General features: G+C 34.7%; 1 protein-coding gene across 3 annotated transcripts in view; it reads left to right on the top strand.

Moving 5' to 3' along the window:
- The window catches only part of Syde2 (synapse defective Rho GTPase homolog 2), a 49090-nt gene that overhangs the window by 18251 nt on the left and 14176 nt on the right, over positions 1–16663 (top strand). For all 3 annotated transcript variants that reach the window (XM_004841353.3, XM_021255438.2, XM_087213013.1), the window contains exons 3-4: positions 3367–4466; positions 6265–6391. In XM_004841353.3, the coding sequence (XP_004841410.3) occupies positions 3367–4466; positions 6265–6391 (1227 nt within the window). The remainder of the gene's footprint in view (positions 1–3366; positions 4467–6264; positions 6392–16663) is intronic.

The raw sequence follows: 16663 nt of genomic DNA, 5'->3' as shown, positions 1-16663 counted from the left end.
ACTTAGAAGGGGTATAGCTGAGTCAAATGGAATTTCTGTCATAGATTTTTTTTTTTTTTCTTGGTACTGGGGATGGAACTCGGGTCCTTGCGCCTGTGCAGCAGGCGGCGAAACCACTGAGCTAAATCCCCAGGCCTCTATCATAGTTTTTTGAGGAATTTGCACACTGATTTCCATAGTGGTTGTACTAGTTTACATTTCCCCAAACAAACACTTAAAAAATGTTGTAAAGTATGGGATGATTGATATTTGTTGTCATTCTTTTAGTAGTTCAAATCCAGTAAGCACAGTCCTAAATTGACCAAGGAAAATATGTAGGCGGTTGATTTATATGCCATTTTCTGAGTTATTTTCTCATTGTTGAAACCCAGAGTTAGAGGAAAAGTTTATTTCAGCTCACAGTTTGTAGGGGTTTCAGTCCACAGTCAGCTGGTTCCAAGCCAGGGTGGCATGGCAGAGGGGTATCAGAGGAGAAATAGTTCTTGGTGTGGTAGGGCAGGCAGAAGGCAGAGAAGCAGCAAACTTGCCTTCTTTCTGTCCCATTATAGTCCATCCAGGCTACAAGCCCCCCCCTTTTTTTTTTGGTACTGGGGATCAAACTTGGGACCTTGTGCTTGCGAGGCAGGCACTGGAACCACTGAGCTAAATCCCCAGCCCCTATGAATGACAATTTTAAAAAAATCATCCTAACACAGCTGTGGTTTGTTTTTGGCTAAACTTTCAGATGAAGTTGCAATCAATTGCAATCCAGTAGCAATCAGATTGAGCTTTTATTTATCTCTTTTTTCTTGGTGTCTTCATCTTGCATTGTTACATGTAAATTAACATTATTATTTTTTGTTTGTTTTGTTCCGTTTTTGTTGTTTTATTTTTACTTTTTTGAGTCAGGGTCTCGCTGTGTAGTTCAGGCTGTCCTTGAACTCATTGTATAGCCTAGTCTAGCCTGGAACTTGCAGTGATCCTCCTGCCTCAGCTTCCTGAGTGCTAACATTATCGTTTTTTTAAGCTTTATTGAGTTTCATTGGGTTGATACACTCTAATGTATTTGACTGTTTTCCTGGTATTAGGTGCTGATAGATTGTTTGCACTGCAATTGCAGTGATTTTTTTCATGATCTTTTCTTTCTTTCTTTCTTTCTTTTTGCTGCATTAGGATCAGTTAATAGTATCATTACTGGATGTTTGTGGCTGGTAACTACTATTGATAATTCCTATATTGGAGTGTCTAAAAAGTTAACTAATTTGCAGGGCTGGTAACAATTGGTTGGTTGATCCCTTCATTTATTCAACAAAAGTTGAGTGTCAGTTACTATTCTGGGTGCTGAAGGAGTATGCTGGTTTCGCTTGACTCTACCCTGGTACTTAAATTTATATTTAAGGATTTTCATTCTATACTTGCTTTTATTTTATTTTTTTTTTGGTATCGGGGATCGAGCTTGGGTCCTTGCGCTTGTGCAGCAGGCAGTGAAACCACTGAGCCAAATCCCCGGCCCCTGTACTTGCTTTTATATTCTATTATTTGGTTAGTATATTGTAGTTAAATTTTAAGTAACTGTGGAATTTGGTAATATTTCAACTTTTTGATTTTATAAAAATAGCATTTTGTTTTAATAAATTCACTCCTATCTGCAATAGAAGCTGCTAACATGTATTATATTTAATTTAAAAATTAAAAGACTTTAAGAGGAATTATTTACTTAATGTATAAAAAAGAGTTAGAATGTAAAATTCCTTAATAACTTAATAAAATTTAGAGCAGTTTCATACAGTGGGTCACTTTTCCAGACTGACAAAATGGATTAATGTTTGTAGACTAAAATAAGCCCTTGATTACTGTAGAATGTTTCAGACTAGTAAGCCTGTTGAATTGTACTGTGATTTGGAATACAAGGGGATGCCTTGTGTAGTTTATAAACACTCCATTTCTTATTAGCTATTACCAGAGGAGCCCAGTAGACCTGCTTGAAATAGTCTTCTCTTTATAAAGAAACTTACTTCTTTGTGATTAGGACACACAGAACAGAGAGGAGGGAGAATACTAAAACTTTAAAGAAAGGTCATTTTGTCTATTGATGTTTTAAAATGAATAAACACTTTTCATTTTGATTGTGAAATTAGTTTTATATAGATTAGCTTATGGTACTAAAGTTATTAGATATTTGCCTAGAAGACATAGTCAAAATATGAAAAAATGATATAAATTATAAATAATTGGGAAATTAGATTGTTGAAAGAAAAAGTTTAAATTTTATAATACTAGGTTTTAAAAATATTTTTATTTTGCTTTATTAGGAACAAAATATAAACATGAAATTGATTAACTTGTCTTTTTTTTTAAGTGGGAATGTGTAAGTTTAAATGGAATATTTTGACTTCTAATAATAGTTGCAACAAAATCTTTAAAATCAGTTTAATGTCTATATCTGGGCATAAAGTGTTTAGGAGGATGGAGAGGCTAATATGTGTAGTATTTAGAGCATCCACTCTGAAAGCCAGTGCATAGGTTTGAATCCTGGTTCTGTCACTTTCAAGCTTTATGATCCTGTACAAATTTGATGGCTCTATGCCTGAGGCTCCTCATCTGGAAATGGGGTGCTGATGTTACTTAACTCATATGGTTATGATGAGAATTAAATGAAGGTCTGTGCATATTAAGTACTCAATAAATATTGGCTGGTGTTATTATTTAATCATAATAAAATATTAGTTTACTAATATTAAACTACTTTTAACATTATTTTCACCACAATACTTAACAGTTAGATTTACACATTCAAAGTTCTGTTATTCTTCATTGACTAGAGTTCACTTAGTCTTTGGTGATATATTCTAAAAGAATTTTAGAACAAGCAAGGGCACTTGGCTGCCAAAATCATAAACTTGTTTGATTTTAACTTTGTTTTTTAAACTAGCACTGCTGTGTGGTAACGCTTAGTTTTAGAGGACTATAAATATAGAAGAAAAACATTCTTATAGTAGGGTAGCATTTCCAGTTAAAATAAACATACTAAAATAGGAAGCTTTCTTAGTTTTATCAGATATCTACTGTTCAAAATTATACTCACTAGAATTTATTGCAGTAGGAAATTTTAAAAAGGTACCTGCATTTCCCTTTCTCCCAACCTTCAGAATAGGAGGTGGAGAGAAAGATGCTTTTTTCAACTGTAAGCCATTTGGAGATTCTTGCTATGTATTCTGCGTGAAAATGGAGGTAGAGACTGACCTAAACAACTAAATCTCCCCACTGAGATGAAACAAGGGAAGAATTTGTCCATGTGATGCCTTGTTTAGTTGACGTTTATAAAATAGGAATAAAAGTAGAAATAAAAACATAGCACTTTATAATCTTTATTTCTTTCTTTTTAAGGTCCTGGGATCTTAGCCGCTGCAAATAGGACTGAATTGGGAGTTATAGAACCATCTTCACCAAGCCCTACCCCTATTAAAAAAGGCAGTTCAATTAATTGGTCTTTACCAGATAAAATAAAATCTCCACGAACTGTGAGGAAACTTTCCATGAAAATGAAAAAGTTGCCAGAATTTAGTCGAAAGCTAAGTGTTAAGGGAACTTTGAATTATATACACAGCCCAGATAGTACTCCTTCCTTGTCTAAATATAACTGTAGAGAAGTTCATCATGCTGTTATTCTACCTTCTGGGAATACTACCACAGCTGCTAAGAGGAATGTTATAAGCCGGTACCATCTTGATACTACTGTGTCTTCTCAGCACAGCTACCAGAAGAAAACTTTGAATTCAAAGTATTCTTGCCAAGGTGGTTATCTCAGTGATGGAGACTCACCTGAACTTATAACTAAATCTAGCAAACATGGACCTGAAAACAAATTTGGAAAAGGAAAAGAAATCATTCCAAGTAGTTGTAACAAAAATGAAATAGACATAGATGCTTTTAGACATTATAGCTTTTCTGATCAACCTAAGTGTTCACAGTACATATCTGGGCTCATGAGTGTGCATTTCTATGGTGCTGAGGATTTAAAACCCCCTCGGATAGATTCAAAAGATGTCTTTTGTGCAATTCAGGTAGATTCAGTAAACAAAGCAAGAACAGCTTTGCTCACATGTCGGACAACGTTTTTAGACATGGATCACACTTTCAACATAGAAATTGAAAATGCACAACATTTGAAATTAGTAGTATTCAGTTGGGAGCCCACTCCAAGAAAAAATCGAGTGTGTTGTCATGGAACTGTTGTTCTCCCCACCTTGTTCAGAGTGACAAGGACACATCAATTGGCTGTCAAACTTGAACCAAGAGGTCTTATTTATGTGAAAGTGACTCTTATGGAACAGTGGGAGAATTCTCTTCTCAGACTAGATAAAAATCGAGCTTCAGTAATGTTTGGTGTTGACATTCAAAAAGTTGTAGAAAGAGAAAATGTAGGATTGATGGTGCCACTCCTGATACAGAAATGTATTGTGGAAATTGAAAACAGAGGTTGTCAGGTATTATTTTACTGTGTTTCTCTACTACTTCCTTTATTAATTATTGACTTTAAGTCTTGGGGAAGAAATACAAGGTAAGGTAAAAAAATTTAATTGACATTTTCCTATTCCTACTCTTTATTTTTTTGGTATTACTGTTTAGTTACAGTTCATAGGTATGACCTGTGTTGTCAGTGATTTGAGATTGCACCAGATGTTTCCCAATTTGTGCTGTGATACAGAGCTGGGAGGGTTTATAACTAGAGATTAAGATTGCCTTACAGTGGCTTTCCTAGAAAAAGCCAAGGCTGATAATAGGCAAAGGCTAATTCATTTAAGAAATGTTTCTGCATAGTTTGCCGTTCTATGAGAGGATGTTCTAAGAGTGGAGCTAATGACCCTGCTTCATTTTTAAAATTAACTCCCTGCTCTTTTTTTTTTTTTTTTGGTACCGGGGATCGAACCTGGGCCCTTGTGCTTGCCAGGCAGGCGACAGAACCACTGAGCTAAATCCCTGGCCCTGACTCCCTGCTCATTCTGTCTCAGTTTCTCTCTTTGGAAGTCAAAAACTTATCTCTTTCTTTGCTATGGGATAGTATGGAGGCTGAGGAGAGGTCCTGCTAATAAGAACACATCTCATTCCTTTTTAAGTAAGAAGGCAAAGGTAACCGTTAAAAGAAAAACCTGGTGTTACTTGTATTAAAGTATATAAATGTTAGCTACTAATATATGTGGACTATCACTGAGGATATTATTGAGTTATAAAAAGTTTTTACACAGAGCTGGGGATTTAGCTCTGGTTTTGCCGCCTGCTGTGCAAGCATAAGGAGCCTAGTTCGATTCCCTGGTACCAGGAAAAAAAAAAAAAGAAAGTTTTTACACATATTTTTCTGTCATATATTAAGCCTAAAAACACTTTACGTGCAGAAATTTTTTTTAAACTATCAGATTTTTACAACTTTGGCTATAAAAATTAAAAGATAAGGATAATTATAAAAAATCTGAAATATTATTTCTTGACTTTAAATTATCAATATTAGAATATTAATATAGAAACTATAGAAAGAACACAAGTTAGTGGAATTTTGTATTAAGATACTGAAGACCTAGATTCTGGTTTCACCTCTGTTATTGTGTGTGTGATGTTGGGCAACTCACTTAAATCTCTGTGGGTCTTACTTGCTTATGTGCATAAAAATAGATGTAGTAGCTTCCTGAAGCTAAGTAGGACATCTAAACTTCCTAGTACTTTCTTTCAATTCTATAGTTATTTATGGATAAAAAAAGTGAATTTTAAAGAGATTAAAAATCTTGCCCAAATTCACCAAGCAAAGAGTGACAGAGTGAGACTATAACTCCAAAGCCCCTTTTTAACGTGTGCTAATGCAGGATAAAAGATATGAAAGGGCACATGGTCAGGACATGGAGATAATTGGTTAATTGGTTGGGCATATAAAACTGGTACTTTATTTTTTATTTTTTTTTTCGGTACTGGGTATTGAACTCAGGACCTCGTGCTTGCCAGGCAGGCGCAGCCCTGCTGAGCTAAATCCCCAGCCCCGGGCGTATAAAACTAAAGAGAATGGATTATATCTTTTTCTTAAGGTAGCTAACAGTACAAAATCATATTCTTTTAATTGAAATAATAGGATGGTTTATTAAACTAATCAATATAGTCTGTAATGTGATTTCAAAACCTGTGTTTGAGGTTTAAGCACCATCAGAACATATTTGATTGTCAAGTTCATATGATTGATATTGTACTATTATATTTTTACTTATCAAATTTACTATAATGTGGTCATAATTTTATTTCTAGGTAGTAGGCCTGTATCGATTATGTGGTTCAGCAGCAGTCAAGAAAGAACTTCGAGAGGCTTTTGAGAGGGATAGCAAAGCTGTTGGTCTTTGTGAAAACCAGTATCCAGATATAAATGTAGTAACAGGTAATAAACAGATTTTATTTCCTATGCTCCTGTGGAAAGATTGCATCTGAAAAAGCATTCAAATACTATTTTTAACCTAAGTTTAATTTGATTTGATTCTGAATTCTTACTTTCCTTTCTTCAGGATTATTTTCTATCCAGACATATTAAATGTGATCCCTGGCCTCAAGTAGCCAATGTCTGATGGGAGAAGTAAGACCTACGTTAAACTGGGTGTAGTAGCTATCAGACCTCTACCTTCATAGAGGGGTAAATAAAATGCCATAGGAGTTCAGTTTTACTCGAGCTTAGGTAATGTAAAAGTAATTGACTGGTTAGAGAATTTGGGTTTATTTACTAGGCAGAAGGGATTCATGGAAAGATTTTTGAGTAGTGAGTGAAGTTACTAAAGATTGTCTTTAGGAACATTAATCTGGCAACTCCATGTGATGGATTGAAATGAAAGGACCAGAGGAAGGAGGCCTTGGCAATAGTCCTAGCAATGAAGTAATGAAAGCTAAAGGATGCTTGTAGTACTAGAAATAGGAAAGCATAAGACTGAAAGGATGTATAATAAGACTAGGCCTGGGCCGGGGATTTAGCTCAGTGGTTTCGCCGCCTGCTGCACAAGTGCAAGGACCCGAGTTCGATCCCCAGTACCAAAAAAAAAAAAAAGACTAGGCCTAAAGAAATGTGATTTTGACACCTGGTTGATGGGGTATTGGTAGAAAAAATAAGAAAGCTGTGAGAATAGTTCCTGCTTTTGGTGGGGATACTGAGAAAGATTATACATTAGGTTTTGGATATATTATATTTTAAGTAGTAGTAGTAATAGATCTCAATAGATAAATTAACCAAAGTTAAAAGTGCTTGCTCCTGTGTCACCAAGGAAAGGCTGTAGTAGAAATTTGAGGGTCTTTTCTTTACGCAGATGATAAAGATAATCCAATATATAGCATCGAAAATATATTTACAATACATCTTCTGAGAGATGAAGAAGAAAAAAATGACAGTTTGAGGGTCATTAGCCTGTAGGTGTGTTATGGGAATGTAAGAGACTGGAGAGACCCATGGACTGAAACAGGACTTTATTTCAGGTTTAAGGTGTACACCTGCTCAACAGACTCCTGTCCAAAGGAAGAGCATTGAACAAAGAGAAGTTCCAGCCTTTATACATTTTGTTGAAGAGCGCAGTTTTTCTAGTGACTAGCAAGTGAGTTTACTGGAACAGGATAAGGGCAAACAGTTTTGTGACTTTGCCTTGAAAGAAGACAGAGCCTTATGAATCACAGGAGAACAGAGTGTCGTAAACTTTGTTTCCGGGACATAGTTGTCAGTTTTATCTGTACCAGAACAAGGAGTTACAGCTACAGGGGAGAAGAGGATGATGGGGGGTTATTGCCCAAGGCTGGGAAGGTCCTGCTTTAGATCTAATTAAATCCTTGTAATTGTCCATAAAATTTAAAAGACAAGAACTTCAGAAATCTCCAAAGTTCAGAGGCAGGCAGAGAAAGAGAAACATCCAAAGAGATTGAGAGGAGTAGTCAAACAATTTGGGAAACGAGACAACAGAGGTTAAGGAGGTATGATATAGTGTCATTCTGTGAGAAGATCATAGAAGATGATCCTTCCAAACCATAGATTATGTTGAAGCAGATCTCAGATACCATTTTCTTTTGTTTTCAGATGCTTCAGTATATTTCTTCATTATCTTCTATGTATTTTGTTATTTCTGTTTGTTCTCTTTACTGTCAATGTCATTTTTTTCTGCAGTAGTGTATACTTATCTCTTCCAATTTGTTTTCTTATTTTATATGTAATTGAGTAAGGATTTGAGGCAGGTTCACCTTACCTTGTAATATTAAAGAGATTTTTGTTGGTTGAAACCCTTCAAACTTTTAGGATCGAAGCTTTCTGAATACTTGAGTTTCCCATTCTGAATGCTAAATGTCTGTATTTTCATAGGGAATTTAATATAAACTCTTTGATGACCCATGCTTTAATGTCATTATTTTAATACTAAGAGAAAATAATAAACATACTTTTTCTGAGAAATTTTAACTAATCAGAAATAATAGTTTTATTTTTTATAAAGAGGCTTAAGTTTTCAAAATTGAGATAATTTCTAAAAAAGTAGAATGTTATTCCCTTGTTAATATATAATTAATAAAATAAGCAAAGAACCCATTTTATGAATTTACTATAAAAAATTTTTATAAATACTGTTTTCCAGGATAATACACTTTATAAATAGAAGTGGATTTTTGAGTCATTGAAACCTTGTCTTAGAAATTGTGTTACATATGTGTGATGTAAAAAGATGAAATAAGGGTGGTTTGAATTCATTATTTGCTATTAAAAAAGGGGATTTTTAGTTTTTGAATATTTGCAGCATATGCAAGAAGATGCAGAAAAATAGGTCAATGAATGTTGGATTTTTTGCATTCTTTTCCAAACTCTGAGTCTTTCTTGATTCATGAATTAGTATTTGACTATATTTTTTGTACTATTCCATTTCAGTAAAGCTGTTTTTCAGAAGAATTTAGAGCTGTTTTTTTCTCTCTTGATAATAACCCAATCAAATAATGTAAGATTTGTCCAGGAAATATCATTAGACTTGTAATAAATCATGCATAAGCTCATGATGTCTCAGAATAAAGGATATTGTTCATTTGGAGAATTGGCCAGTAATGATGTTTCCTTATGTGTTTGTTCCACCTGAACTCATACTTCTGAGTAAACTTTGAAATATAATTAATAGTTAAGTAATGGTTAGAAATAAGAAATTAATGAATTGAATGATAGAGTTTGTTCACAGGTTAATGTGTTTTTGTAAGTAGTTTGTCTAGAGTGCACAGTAAATACTACTCTAGACAGACTTTTTTGTTTTGTTTTGTTTTGTTTTTGTTTTTTTGGTGCCGGGGATCGAACTCCGGACCTTGCGCTTTCGAGGCAGGCGGTGGAACCACTGAGCTAAATCCCTGGCCCTAGACAGACTTTTTTTTAAAAGCAAGTACAAAATTTAAGGTATGATGTCCCTTTCATTGAGTGAAGACTTGTGATATCTCACCTGTGGTTATATTTTTACCCCACATCGTCCATCATCCTAGGTAATTTTAACGTACAAATGACCAATTCAGTATCTTAGATTCTCAGTTCTTTGTCATTCCAAGTGACTTTTATATCAACTCTACTTTAGTTACCTACTCTTAATATCATAACTTAGTACTTTTTAATTCAGAATTCAGTTGCCTTTGAAACTTTGAATTCATTTCATTCTATAGAGCTAGTTACCTATCCTTCAGGTTTTCTCATTTAGTCATTCCACTCCTGTTTTTTTTACTAAATTACCCTTTATCTTTGCTTGTTCAGTCCCTTCTGTCCTAATTTCCTGCTCTAGTTATACTAGATTTCATGGTTCATCATTTTGCCCACTTTCATAGACATGTCCTCAGTGTCTGTGGTTCCACCCATCTGGCAAAATCAGTCTGCAATGCCAGTCTTATTTAACAGCTTTCTTGAAGCATAATTGTCATATAATAAAATGCATGTACTTGAGGTATATAATTGCCTTTTTTTTTGTACCAAGGATTGAACTCAGGACCTTGCACTTGCGCAGCGGAACCACTGAGCTAAATCCCTGGCCCCTATAATTAATTGCATGTTTTCACATGTGTATGCACCATTGAATGTAGTCACAATGAATGTATCACTTCCGAAAGATTCCTTAGGCTCTCTTGCTTAAACCTCTCACTCAGTATCCTTTGTCCTAAGGCAACCACTGATATTTTTGGCACAGTAGGTTAGTTTTATTTTCTAGAATTTATATGATGGAACCATACAGCAACCCCCCCCCCGCCCCCACCCCCGTGGCATCTTTCACTGGTAAAATTATTTTGAGATTCATCCATGTTACTGCAAATGCCCATGGTCCATTTCCTTATTTGATTATTTATGGTAATGGGGTATTCTCACTAAACTAGGGCCTTCTCACTAAGCTACTTTCTCCAGCTTTTAAATTTTTTTTTCCTTCTGTTTTGAGACAAGTTCTCACCAAGTCACCAAGTTACCCAAGCAGGCCTCAAAATTGGGGTCATCCTGCCTCAGCCTCCCAAATTGCTGGTATTACAGGTGTGCACCACTATGCCCAGTTATTTTTATTTATTTTTGAAATCATATCTTGCTGTATTGCCAGGCTGGCTTTGAAGCTGTAATGTTTTGCCTCAGCCTTCTGAGTAGATGGAATTACAGACTTGCACCACTGGGCCCACTTTATTGCCGAATAGTGTCCCACTGTATATGGCTCTCCTGCCATTGGTGTTATCCATTGATCTGTTAGCAGATACTCTCATTCTTTCTATTTTGATACTATTGTAAATAAAGTTACTGTGAATATTCATGTACAAGTTATTGTAGTGACATACATGTTCCTTTTGGGGAGGGTAAATAATTATTTTATACCTAAATCGTACTGTCTTGATTATTACAATTTTTTAAAATGTATTTGTTTTTATTGGTACATGTTTGTAGTACATAATTATTACATTCATTGTGGGAAGTTGGTGCATGACATTCCTTAATTCTTTTTTACATGTTTGTAGTACATGATGAGACTGGAAGTCAAGTAGTTTGAGTTCTCCTACTTTTCTTTTTCAAAGTGGATTTGACTTTTTTAGGACCTTACATGCCATGAAAATTCACTGTTAGTTCAAAAAAAAGCCTGTTGGGCTTTTGACCTCCTCCTTTTTTTTTTTTTTTGGTCCCGGGCATCAAACTTGAGGACTTGCGCTTGCAAGGCAGGCGGCAGAACCACTGAGCTAAATCCCTGGCCCATGCTGGGCTTTTGATTGCTTTAAATTTTACATTTAAAGCAAATTGACAGTTAACAGTATTGAATCATGTGATCTTAGAACATGGTATATTTCTCCTTCTATTTATGTTATGCTTAATTTTTCTCAGTACTGTGTTGTAATTTACAATGTGTTCTTACACTTTTTATTGGATTTATCAATAAATAATGACAAATCATGTTCTCATCGGCTATTTATATGTTTTCTTCAGATAAATATTCAGAACCTTTGCCCATTTTTAAATTGAGTTATTTGGCATTTTATTATTGAGTTGTGAATATACTCTATATATTCTAGTACAAGTGCCTAACCTAGTATATGATGTGCCAGTCCATTTTGTGGATTGTCTATTTACTCTTCTTGGTATTCTTTGAAGCAAAAAGTCATTAATTTTGGTGATTCTGATATATATTTTTTCTCACTTGCAGTTTTGATATTCTATCAAAGGCTTTGCTTAGCCCAAGATCATGAAGAATCATTCCATTTTCTTGTTAAAGTTTCATAGTTTTAGCTTTTAATTTAGGTGTGTTATCAATTTGGAGGGTTTTTTTTGTGTGTATTGTATAAAGAAGGGACTCCAACTTTATTCGTTTTCCAAGTGGATGTCCACTTGTCCCACAGCATTTGTTGAAAGACTCTTCTTTCTCCTACTTAACTATCTTTAACCTCTTCAAGAATCAATTGACTGTGAATGTGAAGGTTTATTTCTGTGCTCTCAATAGTAGCCCATTAGTCTGAAGCTTCATAGTAACTTGAAATTGAGAGGTGTTACTCTTTCCATGTTCTTCCTTTTCAAAATGTTTAGGCTCTTCTGGGTTTTTGCATTTTCATGTGAATTTTAGGATCAGCTTATAAATCCCTGTGAAAAAGCTAGCTGGAGTTTTGATCAAATTTGTGTTGACTATATATAATCAATTTGGGGAGTGTTGCCATCTTTATAGTATTATCTTTTGATCAACAAATATGGGATGTAGTTCCATTTTATTTATTTATTTATTTATGGTACCAGGGATTGAACTCAGGACCTTGCGCTTGTGAGGCAGGCGCCGGAACCACTGAGCTAAATCCCCAGCCCTCCATTTTATTTAGATCTCTTTTAGTGCCTTTCAAAAATGATTTTTTTCAGAGTAAAATGTGCATTTCTTTTTGTTTTTCTGTTTTTAATTCTTTCTGATGGTATTATAAATTATAAATATAAATTCTAATGGAATTATTTTCTTAATTTCTTTGTTGGACCATTCATTTTAGCGTATAGAAATACAGTTGGTTTTTGTATATTGACTTTTACTGTATTAAACTGATTTATTAGTTCTAGTAGTTTTTCAATGGATTGCTTAGAATTTTCTACATACAAGATTATGTCGGGCCAGGGATTTCGCTCAGTGGCACCTCCCCTGCCTTTTAAGTGCAAGGTCCTGAGTTCAGTCCCCAATAGCAAAAAAAAATAGATTATGTCATCTGCAAACGAAGATAGTTTTCTCTCCAGTGTGTTTTTTTTTTTTTTTTTTGGCTATAGTGGAGACAGCTTCACACTGAGCTGCATCCCCAGCCCACCCCCCCACCCCCTTTTTTTGAGACAAGATGTCACTGTAGTTCAGATTAGCCTTGACCTCACTATGTAACTGAGGCCGGCCTCAAACTCGTGACAGTTTTACCTCAGCCACCATTTATTGTGAGACAGAGTCTTGCTACGTTGCCCAGATTGGGCTCAAACTTGTCATTCTCCCAGAGTGCTGGAATTATACACATGTGCCACCATTCATTTTTGTTATTTCTTTTTTCTTACCTAATTGCTCTGACTGGAACCTCCAATATAATGTTGAATAGAAGTATTAAGCATAGACATCTTTCTCATTCTGATATTAGCAAATCATTCAGAGTGCTAAGTTTGATGTTAATTGTAGATATTTCGTAAATTCCCTTTATAATGCTGGGCACGGTGGCACATGACTGTAGTCCCAGAACTCGAAGGCTGAGGCAGGAGGATCACTGAGAGTTTGAGGCCAGCCTGGGCTATGTAGTGAGTTTGAGGCCAGCTTGCACTACAGAGCGAGACCCTGTCTCAAAAAAAAAAATGCACTTGATCAAGTGAGGAAGTTCTCTTCTTCCAAGTCTGTTTTTTTTTTTAAATCATGAAGTGTATTGGATTTTTAAAAGTGTCTTTTCTGAGTTTATTGAGAAGATCATTCTTTTTTTTTGGTACCGGGGATTGAACTTGACCTTGCATTTGCAAGGCAGGCGGCCAAACCACTGAGCTACATCCCCGGCTACACTCTCAGTATTTATGTTTCCATTTTATTGTTTTTAAGAATTAAAACTGCCACCTCAGTAGTCTTAAGAGCAATATAATGAAACATACATACATTAAGACTTAAGTCCATCATAGCTTCAAAGGTTTCCCAGAAATAAGGCTGGGATTCACATCTTTTTCCTGCCTGGTTACACTCTTCTTCTTTTTTTTTTAATTTTTACTTTTTAAAATTAGTACATGTTTACAGTACATAATGGTCTCATTCATCATGGGGAGTTGGTGCATGGACACAATACATCTTCATTCTTTTTTGGATCGAACTCAGGTCCTTTCACTTGCGAGGCAGGCAGCGGAACCACTGAGCTAAATCCCCAGCCCTGCACTCTTATTCTTTATTCTATTCCTATATTACATTAATTGATTTTCAGATATGAACCAACGTTACATCTTTGGCATAAATTCCGTTTGGTCATGGTATATACTCCTTTAAAAATATTCCTGGATTCTATATACTAGTATTTTGTCAAGTAATTTATATTCCTAAGAGATACTTGTTTGTAGCTTTGTTGTGATGCTTTTATCTCGTTTGGTATCATGTTAGTACTGGTTTTTTAGAATGAGTTGGGAAATGTTCTGTACTGCTTTTGGGAAGAGTTTCTGAAGAATTGGTACTAATTCTTCAAATAGTTGGTATTATTCCCCAATGCATTGAGGCTTGGATTTCTTTCTGGAAGTTTTAAAATTATTAATTCAATCTCTTATAAATCTACTCAGGTTTTCTGTTTTTCCTTGGACTATTAGTCATCTGATTTATTAGTTATCTGAGTTTTTCATTTTAGTTATCTGATTTATTAGATTCAGTTGTTCATATTCTTTTATCCTTTTTGTTTTTGTAAGGTTGGTAGTAATGGCTCCTCTTTTATTGTTGATTTTAGTTATTTGGGTCTCAGGCTCTTGTCTCTGTTTCTCTCTCTCTCTCAACTTTTTCATCTTTCTCTTTTGGTTGATTTACCTAAAAGTTTGTCAATTTTGCCAATCTTTTCCAAGAGGCAAATTTTGATGTCATTAATATTCTCTGCTTTCCTTTTTCTCTACCTCATTAATTTTCATTCTGATCTTACTTCCTTTTATCTGTTTATTTTGAGTATAACATACTCCACTTTTTCTAGTTTTTTAAGATAGTGAAGACCATTGATTTGACACTTTTCTTCTTTTCTTTGGTACCAGGAATTGAACTCAGGTCCTTGTGCTTGTGGAGCATGAGGTGGAACCACTGAGCTAAATCCCCGGCCCTCTTCTTTTCTAATATAGACATCTAACTGCTATAGATTTCTCTCTAAACTCTACTTTAGTTGCTTCCCATGGATTTTTATAAGTCATGTTTTTATTTTAATTCAGTTCAAAATACTAATATATATTTTTTTCTTTTTGAGACAGGGTCTTGCTATGTAGTTCAGGCTGGCCTGGAACTTGCAGCAGTCCTCCTGCCTGGTTTGTTTTCTTTTTTGACCCATGGATTATTTAGAAATATTTTAGTCTGTTTCCTAATATCTGGGGGATTTTCCAGATATTTTTCTGGTATTGATTTCTCATTTAATTCCACAGAATATATAAATAATCACAGAATATATTTCATAGGCTTAACTGCTTTTGTAGTTATATAGGTTTATTTTAAAACCAGCATGTTTTTTGTGGTACATGTTTGATTTGAGCTCATGAAGAGACTATTTGTTCTGGTGATTTGGGTCAGAGTGCACTGTAACTCTTATCATGAATCAAGTTGATTAATAATCTTTCCCAATCTTCTCTTTGTTTTTTGTCTATTTATTCATAGCAGTATTGAAATCTTCAACTATAATTATAATTTTGTCTCTTTCTTCTTCAAATTATTTTTGTTTCCATCCTGCCTACCACCCCCTGCCACTTCCTTTCTTTAAAAAATATTCTTAAAAAATTAGATTCTAGTTGCAAATACATTAGGCCACTTGAAGTTATTCCACAGTTCGCTGATAATTTGCTTATCCCCACCGCCTTGCTTTCAATTTGTATTGTTTCTATTGCTGTATCTAAGTTACTAGTTTTTTTTTCTGATATTTCTCATTTATTGCATCTTTAGCTTCAAATATCTTAATTTTCACAACTCAAAGTTTCATTGGGAAACACACACATATACACACATACATACCTATTTCCAAGTTTCTACTTAACATATTTATTGTTTATTCTAGCTTTTTGAATATATGAAGTACAGTCATAACTGCTTTCATGTCCTTGTCTACTAATTATGTCAGCTATCATGTCTGTTTTGTTTTGATTGATTTTTCTCTTCATAATAGCTCATTTTGTCTCTTTTATTTGACAGTTTTTTTGGTGTTTTGGGGTTTTTTGTACCAGGGATCGAACTCAGGACCTTGTGCTTGCCAGGCAGGCGTGGAGTAACTGAGCTGAATCCCTGGTCCTATTTGGCAGTTTTTTATTGGATGTCAGATACTCTTGAACTCTATTCTGATATACAATTAAGTTGGGGTTTTTTGTTTTGTTTTTACAAAGTCTTTAGTCTTGCTTGTAAGTTTTCCAGGTGTCTTCTCCTTTTGGTCTATTTCTTTGATTCACTACTAAAGCAAAGCTCTTATATATGCATGTATTACTTTCTTATATCTTTCCTATAGCTGAGAAATACTGCTCTCCACAGTATTTAATTTCATGGTTGTCTGACCTGATTATTATTATGTTTTTTCCTGATTATTGGATATCATTTGATACAATAGAATTTTTTTGACGGTACTGGGGATTGAACCCAGGGCCTTCACACTGAGATACATCTTCAGCCCTTTTTAAAATTTTTATTTCAACTAAACTTTTAAATTAAGTTCTCAGTTAAAATTTGAGCATGTTCTGAATCAATATTGTGTGTATTGAGGTTTGTGGAGTCAGAATGTCCTTTATTTTTCCCTGTGATCACATTTCAGCCTTAGTACCTACTTTGCTTACATAGTAGTATCTTGGTTCACAAACCTAATTCTTTCTACAATTTTGGTTGCAAACTGAATTGGTCACAAACCGAATCAGATTTTCCCGTAAGGTCACCATTCAACCTAATCATTGAATTAGATTTGGTTTGTGACTAGAATTGTGAAAAGAATTAGGTTTGTGAACCAAGGTACTACTTACTGTGTGTAATGACTACCATTT

The sequence above is a fragment of the Heterocephalus glaber genome, unplaced genomic scaffold (genome assembly GCF_053883595.1).
Source record: "Heterocephalus glaber isolate CG9 unplaced genomic scaffold, H.glaber_assembly_v1.0 deba00001442, whole genome shotgun sequence".
Lineage (NCBI taxonomy): Eukaryota > Metazoa > Chordata > Mammalia > Rodentia > Bathyergidae > Heterocephalus > Heterocephalus glaber.
This window is presented reverse-complemented; position numbering and strand designations above follow the sequence as displayed.